The sequence below is a fragment of the Vulpes vulpes genome, chromosome 9 (assembly GCF_048418805.1).
Source record: "Vulpes vulpes isolate BD-2025 chromosome 9, VulVul3, whole genome shotgun sequence".
Lineage (NCBI taxonomy): Eukaryota > Metazoa > Chordata > Mammalia > Carnivora > Canidae > Vulpes > Vulpes vulpes.
Window position 1 is genome coordinate 46,120,596 of NC_132788.1, and position 18,937 is coordinate 46,139,532.

Here is an 18,937-nt window from a genome sequence, read left to right on the forward strand (position 1 = left end):
AATTTCATGTACAATTAGAAAAATGCATTGAGATGTGAAGTTTGGAGGCACAATGAGAGTTTTATATGGGTTTTATATGCAGAATATTTCCCCAAGGGTTTCACATTAGTCTCATTTTAATCAGAAGGGTGTTCAAACACTTTGGATTTAGCACAGCATACTAATCTCTTATCGTGTCTCCTACAGGCCACATTTCTGTAGTTTTTCATGACGTTTTTATTCCTTTGCTTTCAACTCAGTAAGACTCTTGAAGAATGGAAGGAAAGACAGGGAAGATTGGATTTTATTTTTAGCAATTTATTTTTAAAAAGCTTTACTGAGAGTCTGCCCAGTAAGAAATGCCCCAAGTCGTATATATCCTAGTGCCAAGAACCGAGCTCAACACAGTAGATATTTTGCAGGTTTCTGTAGAGCGAATGAGTGAGTGAATGAATGAATGAATGAATGAAATGAATCGAGGAACATGGCTTCTCTGAGGTATCTGCTTTGAAGCCGGGAGTATCAGAGCCAAATTTCCAGCTTTGTTTAGTAATTTCTGGACTACCGTAGAGGGTGAGAACAACAAAAATAATCACAGAAACAAGGAACATCAACGACTAGGCTGATGCTCACCAACACCAACACGGCGGCTAATACTGTCCCCACTCGGCTTCCGTAGTCTTTAGTCCCTAACTGGCCTGCGCGACCAGGGCCGGTAGTGACGTCACGAGATTTGGAATTCGCGAGAGAACTCCGCGTCCCGGCGGAGAGAGATCCCCGCGCGCGGGATTTTCAAGCGTCGGACCCCGGGAGTTGGAGCTGGCATGAGCCTCTGGGTGGACAAATACCGGCCCTGCTCCTTGGGGCGGCTTGACTATCACAAGGAGCAGGCTGCCCAGCTGCGCAACCTGGTGAGTCCGCGGGCCGGGCCGGGGCGGGCGGGGCGGGCGGGGAGGGGCGGGTAGGCCCCAGCTCTGTGGGGCTCGGAAGGGGCTGAGGGAAGGCGGGTGGGCGGCGGTTGTGCTGGTAAACGGGGAAGGCCTGCCTGAGAACTGTCCTCTGAGCTAGGACCTCAAGGGGGAAAACCTTCAACAGAGAAAGAACAGCAAGTGCAAGTTCCTTGGCAGGAGTGTGCCCGGCCTGTAGAGGAACCTCAAGGAGGCCGGTGTAGCTGGGTAATAGTAGGCCAGCGGGAAGAGAGGTAGGAAATGGGGCGGGGGAGGCGGGTGTGTGCAGACCCAGGAGATCCTTGTAGGGTGACACAGGGAGCCTTTGGAAGGCTTTGAGCAGAGAGGTGACATCATCTAACTACCTTTTAACAAACGGCTTACTTAAAATTTCTTGGTGATATTGCCCTTTTTTACGAAAAGGAAGGTACTTACTAATTTCGGAGGTCATTTCCAATCCTTTTTTTAAAAAGTATTATTTATTTATTTATTCATGAGATTCACAGAGAGAGGCAGAGAGAAGCAGGCTTCCTGCAGGGAGCCCGATGTGGGATTCGACCCCGGGTCCCCAGGATCACGCCCTGGGCAAAAGCAGATGCTCGTCCGCTGAGCCGCCCAGTGTCCCGGTCATTTCTAATTCTAAAAGAGGTGGTGTTGAGTCGTCGAGTTTAAATTCCTTATGGAGGATTTTTTTTCCCCCTCCAACTTTATGTGTGTATTTTCGTGTTGTAGTTGGTAGAAATGTCTAGTGGCAGTGTTTTCTGAAAAGCAAACTGAATCTTTTAGGAGCTGGAGTGGGAAGAAGGGTCTAGAGAAAAATATAGTATCTGTGGAAGCTATTTATTCACTGCTTTTAAGAATCCGATAGTACCATATGCTGATGGAAGTGTTGCTCAGCTCTCCCGTTCTTCAAAACTCACCTTTTTTCAGAGTTACAGGTACAACTTGTTAAGTACTTTTAAAAAGTGAGAAATAATTGAAAAAGAAAAACAACTCCATCCGTATATGAAAGTCATTAGAAAAGTTGGTAGTGCTGTGAGATTGAGGGTTTTTTCCTTCTTTTTTAGTGGTATTCCATCAATACCATTAGAATAAATCTGTTACAGCTGTATATAATTTCTAGACAAATTGTGTTTTCTCAAAATAGCTTTCACTTTGATTTTCCTAGCCATAGGATACATTTTCTTTTCTGTGGCTCTCTTTTTGTTGTGCAGAGTTTGCAATAAATATTTTGAACAAAAATTGGGTGTTGTTTGTTAATTTGTTTTTAAAAATGTTCACTTGTTTTACTGTTGAATCTACAACTTAGTGAAATTGTGAAACCTAGCATACCCTTCGTTTTGACTAGATCGAGTCTAAAAAGCAAAGGCAAGGTATTTGTGAAGCACCTGCTGTTTTCTATGCATGGGTGAATAGTTCTTTTCCTTGAAACTTTTTCAGTGCCAGTTTACAAAGTATTAAAATGCACCGCAATAATCATTTCTGTTAAGATTTATTTCATTTTTAGTGTAATGCTTATGTAGAAACTTATGCTTCACAAGGTTTTATGCCCTTGAGGTTAAGGTTTGTTTTCTCATCTAGAAACTTATGCTTCACAAGGTTTTATGCCCTTGAGGTTAAGGTTTGTTTTCTCATCATTTTTATAGCCTTTATAGCACTCATTGCCAAACCTGACTGATCATCAGTCATCTGGGAAGCTTTGTAAATGGACACAGTCTTGTACTCTTTTGCAGTATTGTCAGTGCCTTCCTCCATCCCTTAGCTCTTGATTTTTAGGTGCATGCAGACTGACTTCTATGTTTCTGTATGTGCACTTTCTGAAGGTTTTCTTTTGCTGACACCTCTAAGCAGACTTAAAATGCCTGGGAATTAATGCCCTCCCTTAATCCCAGCCACTTTCCCAAGCAGGCTTCATCAAAGGACTGATGAAAAATAATAGCATATCATACTCCAGTTTCCCCACCTTCTTGGGTAGGTTTTTTTGGGGGTTGTTTGTTTGCTTGTTTGTTTGTTTATTTTAATACTGGCTTCAAGAGTATCCCCAGCAGAATTAAACTCCAGATGCCTAGAATGATAAACGGCTAATACACTCATTGGCTGCCTTCCTCTCCTTTGCTTCCTCATTGCCTTACAAAGTTTTCCTTTACCTCTCAAACCAAATACACTCAGTTCTTATCAAACGGACTATAGAAGCCCAAACTAAGAAAGGCATCAATCTCAGTTTTTGAATCATAATCTCATGGATGGAGTCTAGTAATCAGTCTTTTATTTTAAAACGTTCTCTAGGAGATTGTGACAGACTCAGTTTGAAAGTTCTTGCATTCTAATTCTAGCACAGGGTGTTGTATCCTGTGTGTATTATACTAAGTATATGATTATATAAAATTAATGCCAGGGAATAAGTAACATTTCAGAGTTAATTTTAAAAGTTCTCTGTTTATATACACATTCACTCATACATATTTCTAATGAGTCTCATAAGTGGAGATATGAAATATTTGATACCTAAAAAGTAGTTTAATTCTACCTAGAGTCGTTTGGGAAAAAAAATGCCTCCTTGTTTATTGCAGGTGCAGTGTGGTGATTTTCCTCATCTCTTAGTGTATGGACCATCAGGGGCTGGAAAAAAGACAAGAATTATGTGTATTCTACGTGAACTTTATGGTGTTGGAGTGGAAAAATTAAGAATTGAACATCAGACCATCACAGTAAGCATTTTACTTTGAGGCCTCCCAAATATTTAAAGCAGGGATTTTCTGTCCTCATCATGCATATTCCTGTGGCCTCAGCCATCAATGTGTGTTTAAGTAAGAATTTCATGTATAACTCAGGTGCACAGGATTGAGAGCTACTGATGTATAGATCTAACTATTAAAACCAGATCAAAGTCAGTTGTGTTAGGAAATAAGAGTAACAAGAGATTTTGGGTGAAATATAGGTGGTGGGATTCATTTTAGATTATCAGTGAATCAGTACTACCTTGGCTGGAACTGGAACTCAGGTCTCTGAAGTTCATTGTCCAGAGAGCAATCATGGGATTTGAAAAGAAAAGGAATGATTTTGAGAAAAAGTTTAAAGGAATCAGGCAACTTGGAAGAGATTGGGCAGCTGACTAATTAGAAAAGGAAGCATGAACTCTGGGACGTTCAGATCATTCCCATGATCTTGCCTTTGGCTGAGTTTCCAGCCTCATGACATGCAGTGCATTTCCATACTCTCCTTACAGACAGTGTTGAAGATTTAGTTGAAATACTTCCTCTTGTTGTGCCCTCCAGTCCCATTAGCATTAATTTTTCCTTTTACCTCTCATATATTTTTAGAGAACTTTGCCCTTGATGATAGTTTTTCATTTTTTTATCTTGACAAAATTGTATTTGTTTGAAGTTATGTAGGGAACATGTCCTGTTCATTTTTGTATCCTTCATAGGCCATGGTGTAACATCTTATATGTATATATATATATATAATACTATATTAGGCACTCAAATATATATAACATATATATATTAGGCACTGAAAAAAATGTATGCTGAATGACTGGATGGTAAGTAGTGATATTAATAGAATCTTTAGGAAAGATAAATGGATTTTAGGCTAATGTTGACGAGCTTATGTTTAGACACATTGAGTTTGAGGTGCTGGTGGTATACCCCGGTGAGAATTCTTACAAAGTATGCGAGAACAAATTTAACAAGAAAGGTGTGAGATCCGTAGGGAGAAAACTGTAATATTTTATAAAAGGACTAAAAACAAGAGCTGATCAAATAGAAAGTTGCAACAAGTTCTTAAAGGCTTACTACTTGAAAATGTTCTACCCAAGTTATAGCATAAATTTAAATGAAATTACAATTAAAAATCCAAGTTTTTTTTAATTGTATGAAATGCTCTTAAAGTCCATATGAGGGACGCTTGGGTGGCTTGGTGGTTGAGCGTCTGCCTATGGCTCGGGTTGTGGTCCCGGGGTCCTGGGGTCAGGTCCCGCGTCGGGCTTTCTGTGTGGAGCCGGCTTCTCCCTCTGCCTGTGACTCTGCCTCTCTCTCTCTCATGAGTAAATAAATAATATATTTTAAAAAAAAGTACATATGAAAGAATACATTTTTGAAACTAAAGTAATTTTGAAAAAGATTTGTGAGGTGGGACTGGTGTTATGAGATATTAAATCCTATTGTAAGGCTCCTGTAATCAAAACAATGTTATATTGGCATGGGAAGAGTGAATTCAATCAGTGAAACTTATTAGAGAGCCCCCAAATCTGTTGGTATCTATTTCAAATAAGTATTAAGAGCATGAGTCAGAAAGATGTGCTAGCGTAACTAGTTACTCTGAAGAAAAGAAAGTCGAATCCCTATGATTCAATAATTGATAAAATTGAATTCCATATGAATTAAAGACTTAAGTGTTAAAATGAAAATACTAAATTTCTTAGATTATATGAACAGTCTATAGTAGTCAGGAATACCTTTTTTTTTGGAATACCTTTTATAAAAACATGTAAGTGATAAAGTATGTACTTGTATTATATGAAACTTACAAGTTTGTATGACAGAAGATAACATAAAATCAGCAGGAAAAAATAGCCGAAAAGTATGTGAAAGGAACGGGTTAGATAAAAGATTTTACAAATTGACAGTGGAGACAACTTAGAAAACTGAATGAAAGTCTCAAGAGAAATATAAGAAGCTAATAAACATATGTAAATACGTTTGACATTTGTGATAGTTGAAGAGAAGCAGTGAGTCTGATCAAATTGGTGGAAATTGAAGGCATGACATAAAACCTGCAGAAAGGGAATGTTGGGGAAGAGTGTTTCTTGCCAGTGGATAAATGAATTGTTAGATATATATATATATATAAATTTTTATTTTTGGAAAACAGGCTGGTTATACATATACATAAAAGTTTAGAAAACATTTCCTTCAATCCAGCAAATCCTTTATTGGGAATCTGTTACATAGAAATGAAGTCAGTACATTAGACATGTGGAAGGATGTTAATTGTGGGATTGTTAGAGGTGTCAAAAAGCAAGGAACAAAATGGCCCATCAGTATGACTGATGGGGCCCATCAGTATGACTATGGGGACATCCAAGTGACAGGTTGATATGCAACTTTCCTATATTAGTGTTTGCGGGTAATTGCTGAGATATATTGTTAACTAGGAATAGTAAAACACAGAAAAATTGATATGATTGCCACTTGTTTTATAACTCTTTTTACAAGAAACATTGACACAATAGAAATATATAAATATATTTAAATATACATGTGTGTGTGATGGTAAAGTCCATGCAGACTGTTTACAGTGATGAGGTGCTCATAATGGAATGGTTTGTAGATTCTGGTGGTAGAGGTAAAAAAATAATAAAAACAGGATGTGTGATATGACCCAATTTATATGGAAACATGTTTATTTGCACATAGAAAAGACAAGGGGGTTAATGAGGTCGAAATATTAGTGGTTATTACCTAAAATGTTTTTTATTAAGCATAAATTGTTTATTTTTTAAAAAACTATGAAATACAGAAAAGAGGAGAAATGGCCAATAAATCAGTGTTTAAAACATCTATCTTTGTCCACAGACTCCGTCTAAGAAGAAAATTGAAATTAGCACGATTGCAAGCAATTATCACCTTGAAGTTAATCCCAGGTAAATTTCTACTATATAGAAATAAAGCCTTTTAAAAAAAAATTTTTAAGAGTAGCGCCCATTCTTGAAATAGAATCATATATGGAGGCACGATATATATACACATAAAAGCAAAGCTGCTCAGTGTGAAATAGGGAGCCTAGAACCTTTCCACTTCCCCTTTTCTCTTTGACCCCTGGATCAAATAATTTTAGTATTTAAATTTTCTTGCTCTATAGAGCTCAGTGTTTTATACAGAGTACATTTCATAGTCATTAAATTTTTGTTCTATTGACTGATTCAGAACTGATGGCAAAGTATGTCTAAAAAGCTTGTAATGTCTGGAGTGAGCATTTCAGAACGTGAATTTGGGTTACCAGATCTTTTTTTGCTACTCCTTTGTTTCAGTTTCTTGGTTAGAATGTGTGTAACAGTCCATCAATCAATGTGTATTTTTTTAAATCACAATTTAATAAGATTAGGATCATCTTTGGGGGCACACTGAAAATTTATACCAGGACAGTTATGTACTACTTAATAGTGTAGAAGTGATTGTTTTAAGAGCAAAGTTAGGTAAAGCTTCAGGCTTGTCTGGGGCCTGATATGTTCTTGAAAGGAATACAGAATCAAGGACATCTTCAGGCGAAGGCAGCCTCTTCTGGCGGTGATGCAGAGAGGAGGAGGAACTGAATGGATCAGGACAAATATAGTTACAAGCTAGTAAGTGTTCAGTAGCAGATGCTGTATGAGAAGCTTCACGTGGATTATTTAGTCCTTAAAACAACCCTAACAGACAGGTGTTAGCACTCTCCTCAGGTATGTCTAAGAAAATTAAGAGAATTAAGATTGGTGGGATAAGGGGATCCCTGGGTGGCTCAGCGGTTTGGCGCCTGCCTTCAGCCTGGGGCATGATCCTGGAGTCCCAGGATCGAGTCCCGCATCGGGCTCCCTGCATGGAGCCTGCTTTTCCCTCTGCCTGTGTCTCTGCCTCCCTCTCTCTCTGTCTCTCATGAATAAATAAATAAAATCTTTAAAAAAAAAAAAAAGATTGCTGGGAAAGGGTCTTACTAGAAAACTAGAAGAAAGTGTTAATTCCATAGATAGAAGGTAAATGTTTTGGATTCTTGACTAAGAAATTATCATAAAAGAGACTTTCCAGGTATATTGATCTAATAATAGTAAATTGAGAAAGACGTGATGGCTGTTGGGAAAGTAAACTAAAAGATGATGGCTTTGCCCTGTTTCTCATTGTGAGTTCTCTGTGGCAAGAATAGTCAGAGGGTGAGCTGATTGTTTTTCAGGTGTTTGAAATTGACAGCCTAAGTTAACCGGGTGACTCATGTGATTTGTGAGGTGCATGACTTAAGTGCCACAGCAATAATGTGGGTATAAGTGACAGATGATGCTTATAATAAGTCAATAGCTTACACAGCTCTATCTTAAATTCCATTTGCTTATCCTGTCCTCTTGCTAAGACCCTGTATCAGCTCCATGCTAGTGTTGGGAACTGACTTGTTTAGGCTTGTTCTCTCAGACCTTTATGATTTGGGGGATGGAGTAGAGGAATGGAGATGAAATTTCTGTGTCAGTTATTTTTACATTTTGAGTAACTACAAATAAGAAACTTAAGGATTAGTTATTGCTCTTTTTAAGTTACAGTAAACTTAATATTAGAACAACTATTTTTAGTGATACTTATTAAATTATAATTGAACATCAGAATATTGTATTTTAATTACCCTAAAATATTTCACTTACAGAATTTTGTGAATGCAATTAGGTGTCAATAATTTTGATTAAAATTTTAATAAGATCTTCAATGTTTTTCTTACAGTAACAGATTAAGAATAAGGGTATAGTATCTTCTAAATATTTACATCAATATTTACCATTATTTTCATTTTATATAGTGATGCTGGAAATAGTGACCGAGTAGTAATTCAGGAGATGTTGAAAACAGTGGCACAATCACAGCAACTTGAAACAAACTCCCAAAGAGATTTTAAAGGTATGTGATAAACAGATTTCTTTTAAGTCAGACACTGAAATTGTATGCAGTGAGTATAAGAGAAAATACAGTGGAAAATGTAAATTCTATTTAGCAAGTATTTGTCAACTTCCTGTTCTATGCCAAGCACATTATGCTCCCTTATTTTTGGATATAAAAGTGAATAGGAGGCATGATCTTTGTGCTCATGGAAGTATATAGCCTAATGGAATTGAATTTTGATGGAAAGAAGACTGTACCACCTGTTTGTTATTTTAGAACTAAATGAATTCAAAACACTTTATTTAAAACAAGAAATAACATTTTAAAATAACTGTTCCTAGGACCAAAGTTCTATGTTCATTTTCAAATATTTAAATTAAAAAATCAGCTTTAATTTTGCCATCCAGACACAGTTACTGTTAACGTTTTTGTCACTACCTTCCAGTATTATTTATGTGCACATATGTGTACATTCTTGTAGAAGATTTTGTGATGAAAAAAAGCATTTAATGCTTTTGATAGATTTTGCCAAATTCTTTATCTGTAAGGTAGACTTAAGCTGCCACCAGAAGTATTTGGGAGTTCTCATTATTCCGTGACATTTATCACCACTGTAGTTACTTAATTTTAATCTTTGTCAGTTTGAGTGGAGAAAATAGTTTGTACTTTATTTAGTGTGGTAATTTTTTCTTTTTTCCTTGCTCATTTTACTGTTTTGTGAATTGCCTGTGTATATTTCATCCTATTTCTTGTCTTTCCTCCTTAGTTCACTGTATTTCAGAATATAATTTATTTATTTATTTATTTATTTATTTATTTATTTATTTATTTATTTGAGAGAGAGACAGAGAGAGAGAGAGAGACAGTTTAGGGTGGGGCAGAGGGAGTGAATTTCCCAAGTCGACTCCTAGGTGAGCCTGGAGCCTCAGTGTGGAGCCTGACCTTAGGGCTCAGTCCCATGATCCTGAGATCATGACCTGAGCCAAAATCAAGAGTTGGCTGCTTAACTGATTGAGCCACTCAGGCACTGTTTTCTGTTTATTTTTTGCTACTGTAAATGGGGTTGTCTTATATTTTCTAATTTTTTTTTACATATGTGACATCTATTGATGTTTGTGTCTTAATTTTATCTTACTATATTTTTACATTTTTCTGTTGTTTGCCTTTCCATTGTTTCTTTTGAGTTTTCAGTTATATATATATTTATGTCATCTATCAATAGAGATTTTTCCCCTTCTTTCTAATTTGTATGGCTTTAAGCACTTTCTCTAACCTAATTATATTTGCCAACACCTCTAATAATACAGTGTTTAATAGTACTAAAGATAGTGGACATCTTTGTCATGACTCAAAGGAGAGCTTTAGGGATTTCCCATTTATTTAGTTTTTGGCTTTGGCCTGAGGGTATCTATTTGATCATAAGAAGAAAGCAAACATCAATTCATACTTTTGAGTGTTTCTTTTTTTTCTTTTTTTTAAGATTTTATTTATTTATGATATACATAGAGAGAGAGGCAAAGACACAGGCAGAGGGAGAGGCAGGCTCCATGCAGGGAGCCCAACGTGGGACTCGATCCCGGGGCTCCAGGATCGCGCCCTGGGCCAAAGGCAGGCGCCAAACCCCTGAGCCACCCAGGGATCCCTGAGTGTTTCTAACATAAATGATTGTTAAATGTTTTCAAATGCTGCTTCTGCATCCATGAGTGTGGTTTTATGATTTTTCTTAGCTGTTTTTCTTACCTAATTTTGTAGCTTATATTGGGTCTTCTAGTGAAACTGCTTTGTGTTTCTACAGCAAGCCTCACTTGGTCATGTGTTAATTTTTAAAATATGCTGCTATTTTCTGCCTACCAAAGAATTTCTTTTTTTGGGGGTTATCCATTGGTTTGTAGTACTTTAAGTTCTATCTTTGTTAGATTTTGGGATCAGTCTCCTTGTTTCTATTTTTCCTGTTCCATTTGAATTTCTACTCATTGTGAAGGATTGTTTTGGAAAGGAGCTTCATTTTGTTATTTTCAGTTTACTGCTCTGTCACACATTGTTGCATCCAGGTTCCTTTGCTCTGACCTGTAAATTGAACCCCGTAGGTGCCGTTATCAAATTGGCCCATTATACTTTACAGTGTGCTCCTGTGGTTAAACTTCATTTAACCTGCTGTTTCTTAGGTTTGTTTGATTGGAATTTTTAAAAATAAAAATAAATTATTCTCGCCATACCTGTGACTTTTATATGTCCTTGCTAAATGAAAGAGTAGTATTATATCAGACTTATTATTTAGGATTTCACTCTAAATAATGAAGAAGAGAAAGAGATATTCAAGTTAGTTTGTTTTGTTTCTCTTTGACTAGTGGTATTATTGACAGAGGTTGACAAACTCACCAAAGATGCTCAACATGCCTTGCGTAGAACCATGGAAAAGTATATGTCTACTTGCAGATTGATCTTGTGTTGCAATTCTACATCTAAAGTAATACCACCCATTCGTAGTAGGTGCCTGGCAGTTCGTGTGCCTGCTCCCAGCATCGAGGATGTAAGTCAAATGAAACTTTTCAGAAATATTTCAGGTTCTGTGAGCAGTGTGTGCATTTCCCTGTCCTGTTTGTTTTGTAAAAACATAGTGAAGTATTTAGTAATTTAGGAACATATATGGCCTGGGGCCCAACCAGTAGTGGATGGATAAACCAATATATATGGTAGTAAATGCCAGTTACCACTATATAGAAGGTGTGATGGTAAGCTCTGTTAAGAATAATACTGTGTATATGCCATCAGTATTTAGCAAGTTCTTCTCTTTAAGTCATTTTTTACCTTAAATAAGTAGATAATGAATTTTACTAAACTAGGTAAGGGGTAGTTATGTAATAAGGCTTCGACCTCAAGCTGATTGAATTGGTTTTGGAAAAGACTTGAGGCTGGAGGATACAGATTTTGCAAGGAGATAATGTGGCAATTCCTAGGTCCTAGTTAGGGGACCAAAATTAGTCTGAAACAACATAATACATTTTTTCCCTTTATCCTTGTTAATACTTAGAAATAAAAATGCACATTTTTCAAATAAGCAGCTTTCCTGCCATGTATAGATTTTGGGTGATTTTATGCAAAGTAGGGATAATAATGTGACCTGTTAGTCGCACAGTGGCAAAGTACCTTCATTAAAACTATCACTTGTAAAAAAAAAAAAAAGTTATAAAAGTTCTTACATAGTTAAAAATAGTTTGATATAGTTAAAATCTAATATAGTTAAAAAGGCAGGACTACCCGGTTACAGCGCTCCTATGGGCACTGTTGGCGTCTTGATGCATGCAAATAATGCTGCCTGAGTCATGCAGAATTCAGCCTATGCAGCTCTACTTGGCAGTCCTTTGAGTGATGTCCTTGTAAAAGACCTGAGGCCCTGTGTGTTTTTCTCAACGTTCCTCTAAGGTGGCTGGCAGACTTGTAATTTAAACCAGGTCTGTCTTCAGTTGCAGGGCCAGTTGCTGCCTCTTTCTAACAGCTAGACTAGACCTCTGGCTTTCTGCTAAAGGAACATGTGACTTAGAGTAGGGAGTGACAAATAAATACAATAACAAGGGTCTATAAAGATGTTTATCAACAATTACTTTCATGTGCTATTTGACAGATTGCCTAATTTTGTTAATAATGTTTTGTTTGTAGATTTGTCATGTATTATCTACTGTGTGCAAGAAGGAAGGTCTGAATCTTCCTTCACAACTGGCTCATAGACTTGCAGAGAAGTCCTGCAGGAATCTCCGAAAAGCCCTACTTATGTGTGAAGCCTGCAGAGTACAACAGTGAGTGAAAGGGACATTTACCACAGGAAACATTTTGGGACACAAGCACACTTTGATTTAATTTATTGTGTATTCTTTTTAATCATGTAGATATCCTTTTACTGCTGATCAAGAAATCCCTGAAACAGATTGGGAGGTGTATCTGAGGGAGACTGCCAATGCTATTGTCAGTCAGCAGACTCCACAAAGGTAAATAGTATCCAAGATGACCGTAAAAATTTCATCATGGAAATAGTACAGATGATCTGAATTTTGATTTAGCTGTTTTATACTACCAACATGCCATTTAGAATTACAATTAAATCTTGTATCTGAATACTAAACTTTTGAAGAAAAGATAATGATTTAATATTAGAAATTTAGTGGTTCAGAATAATTGGTATGTAGTATAACTTTTACTAAGCTGTCGACAGGTAAATATAAAATTTATACATAAATTAAATCTTGGAAGTTTGAGTTTTTCTCTCAGAATCTCAGATGACTTAATATTAGTATGTAGCATAATGTTCTTAGTTTTCTAATATTGAAAAGAATAATAACTTTGTAATTGATGGATCACATCCTAGAAAAACACCAGCTTATGAATCAGACTTCTACTGACTTTTAGCTAAGATTCTTGAGGTAACTTCATATTAGAGTTTCAGTTTTTTCTCTTATGTTTTTTGATCTTAAAGAAGAAAACTTGGTGGTAGTAGTAGTAGAACTTTTCTAATTTTAAGAGAGCTAGGTAGGTACAGATGTTGTCGTATTTGGTAATTGCTAGTTGTGTTTTTAAGATTTTAGTTGATTATTGCTTTGCTTAATTCTTCTAGCTGCTGCTACTTCTTCAGTTGTCCAAACAAACTTGGGAGGCTCACAAATGAGTTTAAGAAGAGGTGCTGTTATTTCCTGTGTAGACTAATAGTTGTGGGAATGGATTCCATTGTGTTACATAAAAAGAATTTCAATTCCAGAAAGCTTTCAGGAAATACTGAGAGGGCTAGTGTCATTCTGATTGTTGGCCCACATACTACCAAATGATTGTTTCTTATTCTTGACCCCTTAGTCTTGATTTTTGTTTGATTTGTTTTAGAAGAATCATAGTTTTCTAATTTGGATAGCAGCTAGTATTTAGTGTGCTGTTAGTATGTTGGTTCTTAAACTGTGGTATCTCATTTAAAACAGTCCAGTGAAGGAAAGTATTATTAGTCTTCATTTTGTAGATAAGAAACTGCTGTTTTCAGAGATTGTTGCTTATTCATGGATACTCATTTAGAATCAGTTCTGTAATACCATGTTTCTCTGACAGAAGAATTTGCGCTTCTTATCACTTGTAATCCCCGAGAAATAATGACACAAACATAAAAAATATATAATATATTCATTTTTAAGAAACTGAGTCATATTAGAAATGAACTCAGACTAAGCCAAGATGCATGTAACATGCATGAGATGAACACACCAGAGTTATAAGCACAGTTGTTTAGGCGAATATGTCCTGAATTAACTTTTCAGAAATAAACTATATGCATAATTATGAAAATTTCATATCATCTGTCATTTAGTGTCTGTTTTTAATAATCAGGGTTGCCTTTTTGTTTTTTTTTTGTTTTTTTTTTTTGAGATCTACTACCATGTCTAAGAAGGATCAAGGGCTTTGAAGTCAGACTTGAATTAAAATTCTGACTCAATTGACTCAACTACATGGGTTTTAATGGACACAAACCTCTCTGAACTTCAGTTCTTTTCAGTAAAAGGGTGGTGTTGTGAGGTATAAACAGCATACTGCAGTGAGCCTCTTATAGAGGAAAGGGTTAAATAAATGCTTTGACAGACATTGGAAGGGTATAGATTTGAGAGTAAGGCAGATCTGTTCTTAAATCATGGTTCTTCTCTAGTCAGCTTTGTGAGGTTACTTAAACTATCTGAGCCTTGGTTTTTTCATCTAAAAAAATGGAGAAAATGTCCCCACTCAGAGCTAAGGTGAGACTAAGTTAAATTATTTGTTACAGTGTCTTGCCTATAGCAGGGGCTCAAAAGATGCTAGTTTCTTTTTCATTTTATTCGCTTTTATTGTCTGCATCTTCCTACTCTTAAGAGTCCCTGGAAAAGGGTTTGACTTCCACTTTTAAGGATGAATCACTTCTCTGATTGGTCTGAATATGGAACAACCGTGATATTATTTTAGTGAAGATTCAGAAAAATATTTTCAAGATAATTGTTTTATGTGTATTTATAACTTGTCACTTTCTTCTCTTGTTTTAAAATGTCATATGTATATTTTCCTCCTTTATCCTTTACCCCTTACCCTCCTGAAACTATTATGAAAAGGGCCTAGAATTAAGAACTCAGAGGTTGGAATGTTCATATATTCACTAGGCAGCCTGATTCTGTGCTTAACCAATAATCTCTTGAACTGCCCTTTATGTGACAGCATAGCTTTGTTTACCGGCCATACTGCCTTTTTACTTAGCAGTTGAGATAATAACCTATGTTACATATCATGCTTCTGTTCTCTTTTCTTATAGTAATTAGTGATTGTTTCTTTTCATGACCATTTTCTGGATGTCTGAGGTATCTATCTGAAGGAAAAAATAAACATTACTTGATGGTTATTAGAATATGTTGAAATGCATAGTGTGGGTAAGATCAACCCTCACTATTCATAAAGTCTTAAGTTTTATGTTACTTTCATGGCATTTTTATGTAACTAATAACTGAATATAAATGTCTGACTTGAAAAGTTCTGAACTTTTTTTGAAAAATAAGCTGAAATTAGGAAAGGCTTAAATGTATGTCTTTTTAAGATTTCATTTATTTTTGAGAAAGAACATGCATGAGAGCGAGCATGGTAGGGGCGGGAGGGGCAGAGGGAGAAGCAGACTCCCCACTGAGCAGGGATCTTGATGCCGGGCTTGATCCCAGGACCCTGGGATCATGATGTGAGCCGAAGGCAATGCTTAACTGACTGAACCACCCAGATACCCTTAAATGTGTATCTTAAGTATATTAAGCCATTTAAGAAAATGTCTTGGATTGTTTAACTCAGAAAGTTAAAACAGCACAGTAGGTACTTGAAAAAATTATGTCTTATTTTCATTACAAAATATCTTGTTTTATATAGGCTCCTTGAAGTTCGTGGAAGACTTTATGAGCTTCTAACTCATTGTATTCCTCCTGAAATAATAATGAAGGTAATCTGATTTTAGATCTTGAACCATTTATAAACCATAAAATTCGGACTTTGGTTATGTGATCACAGGGATTTTTCAGTACTAAGATACATTGACATTTCTTTCTATCCAGCTCATTAATTCAACAAATATGAGCCTCTCCTGTGTGCCAAGACACCAGTTAGGGGAGTGTTGAAAAAGACCGGGGAGGGTCTGCTTTCAGACAGTTTACCTTTTAGCAGGGTAAAATGGGATATAAGAAGCAAAAGGGTTTCGGAATGTTCTATGTGCTAAAAGGAAGTACAAGATGAAATGATAGTAATGGAAGGTGGGCTGTGGAAGGAAGGCCAGTGATGGCTTCTATGAGGAAGGCATGTTTAAACAGTCTCGGAGGGTTAAAAGAAGAGAACCATGTAAATAGTTGGGGAACAAGTACATCCTGCATAGTTGGAAATCTTCATATAACTTAACTACCCCCCAATTTAACTACTAATAGTCTACTATTGACCAGAGGCCTTACAGATAAGCAGTTGATTAACACATTGTGTATATATATTACATACTGTATTGTTACAATACAGTAAGGTAGAGAAAAGAAAATTTGTTAAGGAAATCGTAAGGAAAATACAATAGTGTACTTAGCAAAAAAAAATCCACTTATAAGTGGACCCTCACAATCGAAACTTGTGTTGTTTAAGGGTCAGCTGTATTTCAGACAGCAATGTTTAGTGCACATGGGGAATGACATTAAAGAAGTTGGCAGAGTCTGGACTATGTAAACTATTGTGAGGCATGGCTTTAGTTTGGTCTTTCAGCTACCTAGCCAGCTGTGTTGATTGACTTAGATGTTAGAGGATGCAGGGTTTTTGTTTGTATTTATTAAAATTACATGGTAATACTTACATGAAAAAATTCAAATTATACCAAATTTAGAAGAAAAAGTGAAGGTCTCCTCTTCCATTTCCACTTTTAACAGGCCTGTATTCTAGTCACACATGTACAGCTGTGTGTGTGTAGTTTCACAAAACTTCACTATGTTCTGCCATGTGTTTTTTTTCTTTATTCAGCGGTGTAGAGTGGATGATACTTTGTGAGAGTATTGATTTATCCTTTCTAGTGGATGAATGGAATGACATTGTAGGACTATATCATCATTTTTTGAATATGACTGTTGGAACTTTTAGGTTGTCTACAGATTATTGTTATAACTAATAATGCTACAATAAGCATCTTTGTAATTATATCTCTGCACCTTCAATTTGGCATTAGGAATATGATTGATAACTACCACATTTTTACATTATAGACTGGGTATGCAATTTTTTTTTGTATGAAGACTACCATTCCATATCAAAGAATTTAAGATTTTGGAAAGCTTTTTTTTTTTTTTTTTTTTAATGTCTACTTTTTTAATTATTATCTTTTTTCAGGGCCTTCTTTCAGAACTTTTGCATAATTGTGATGGACAGCTGAAAGGGGAAGTGGCCCAGATGGCAGCTTACTATGAACATCGTCTACAGCTGGGTAGCAAAGCCATTTATCATTTGGAAGCATTTGTGGCCAAATTTATGGCACTTTATAAGAAGTTCATGGAGGATGGATTAGAAGGCATGATGTTTTGACATCTTGATGTCCATCTACCCTTAATTCTTCCTAATATTTCTCAGTATCAGCATTTACGTTCAGTTTATATTGGAAGAGCTGCAGGTAAAATAAACTAACTTTACTTAGTAATGTCTTGTGTTTTTTTTTTTTTTTTTTTGTAGTAATTCTTCTGTGAATTATTATACTCAAGTTAATAATTGCTCCCTTATACTAGTGAAGTATATGGAAAGGACACAACTTAGAAACTATAGAATCCAGGGACATGATTTTACTGTACTTCTGAAATTTGTTATCCAAGTATTGCAGTGTTGGTCCTCCCATTTTCCATTTATTTTCTCATCTGCTAGAGGAAATTTACCACATACAATAGCAGAGGTTATTTTCTGTCCTCCAAGGGACCATTTTCAGCCATAGGCATATAAATCTTTGCTTGGTAGGTCATTACCTTTAATCATATTTTCCCTCAATCAAGAATTGTATTTTTGCAGGAAATACAATGATTAGTTTTGAAATAGAATAACATGAGTATGAAGAAAATTGTTGGTACCATTTCTGTTGAAACTACAGAAATCCAACTTTTATTTCAATGATTCAGATTTGGTATATGGTTGGCTACTGAGAAATATGTGTTTTCATCAAATGTTGAGATTTCTGAAGAACACGCATCATGTGGTTAACAGCAGAGGTATATTGGTATAGAAATTACTCTGAACAAGTGCATTTTTCTGTCATTGATCCTATCCTTTGGAACATTTTTACTTTAGAAATTTGGTTCATGGAACAAAGTTTGCTTGACAGATTTGTATGACAGACTCTGAACAGTTTTTTTTTAATTTGGAGTAACAGAAACATTACTCAAAAACAAGCTAAACCAACAAGATGAAATAAAAGATTTTAAGTTTAAATAAGTTAAATTACCTCTGTAAGTGTATCAAGGGGACCTGTGCTAGCAGTTAGGGTTAGACAGGAAGTGTTTAATTGATGGACACAGCTACACACATAGAATATGTGTTTTTTAGGCTTATGGGAAACTCTCAAGGTCAAGAGAGATGAAGATTGCCTTTTTGTGTTTTTTTTTTGTTTAGGGATTAGGCCCCAGTTGGCAGCCCTAGTCAATAGAGGTTTACATGCTAGGAAGGATTTTGACATTGTAACAAAAGAACTGGGAAAGAGGTATGAGAGAGCTAAAACTATTTTAATTTGGAAAAAAGGAAACTAAAAATAGGGTGACTTTTCTAATGTTTAGAATGATGCACTTGGAGGCATGAGTGGTCTTAGAATTTGTATTTCTTGGAACACCTGGTTGAGTGTCTGCCTTCGTCTCAGGGCGTGATCCCAGGATCCAGGATCGAGTCCCACATCGGGCTCCCAGTGAGGAGACTGCTTCTTCCTCTGCCTGTGTCTCTGCCTTAGTCTCTCTGGCTCTCATGAATAAATAAATCCATAAAAAAAAAAGAAAAGAATTTGTATTTCTCTAGAGCAATGCTTCTCAGAGTAGAATTCCTGGACCACCACCAGTATCACCTGGGAATTGAGAAACACTCCATTTTCATTCCACATCTGAATTTAGCAACTATGGGAATGGGCTTCAGCAATCTTTGTGTTGCACCACCACTTCAGGGAATTCTGATGTATGCTTAAGTTGAAAACCACTGATCTAAAGAATGTATAATTAGGATCAGTGAACATAGATAAAAAGAAACAGTTGCAGGTGAAGAATAACTTTCTAACAGCAGCTTTGTGATTGTATGGCAAGCTTGAGAGCTCCTTATAAGCAGAAAGTGGTCAATGGACAATTGATGGAGAATTCAGTGGTTCTATATGCTAGGTATTACACTGGGAAC

General features: G+C 36.2%; 1 protein-coding gene across 3 annotated transcripts in view; it reads left to right on the forward strand.

Annotated features, from left to right (window-relative positions):
- Positions 1-658: 658 nt before the first annotated feature.
- Positions 659-18,937, forward strand: part of RFC3 (replication factor C subunit 3) — a 34,589-nt gene continuing 16,310 nt past the window's right edge. Inside the window, exons 1-9 of one of the 3 annotated variants that reach the window (XM_072719989.1) lie at positions 659-890; positions 3,497-3,634; positions 6,506-6,573; positions 8,463-8,560; positions 10,891-11,072; positions 12,200-12,336; positions 12,427-12,525; positions 15,440-15,509; positions 16,919-17,222. In XM_072719989.1, coding sequence (XP_072576090.1) covers positions 804-890; positions 3,497-3,634; positions 6,506-6,573; positions 8,463-8,560; positions 10,891-11,072; positions 12,200-12,336; positions 12,427-12,525; positions 15,440-15,509; positions 16,919-17,110 — 1,071 coding nt within the window. In that variant the 5' untranslated portion in view covers positions 659-803 and the 3' untranslated portion in view covers positions 17,111-17,222. Of the gene's footprint in view, positions 891-3,496; positions 3,635-6,505; positions 6,574-8,462; positions 8,561-10,890; positions 11,073-12,199; positions 12,337-12,426; positions 12,526-15,439; positions 15,510-16,918; positions 17,223-18,937 lie in introns of those variants that run through there. The other 2 variants (XR_011994251.1, XM_072719991.1) reach the window with 2 other exon arrangements.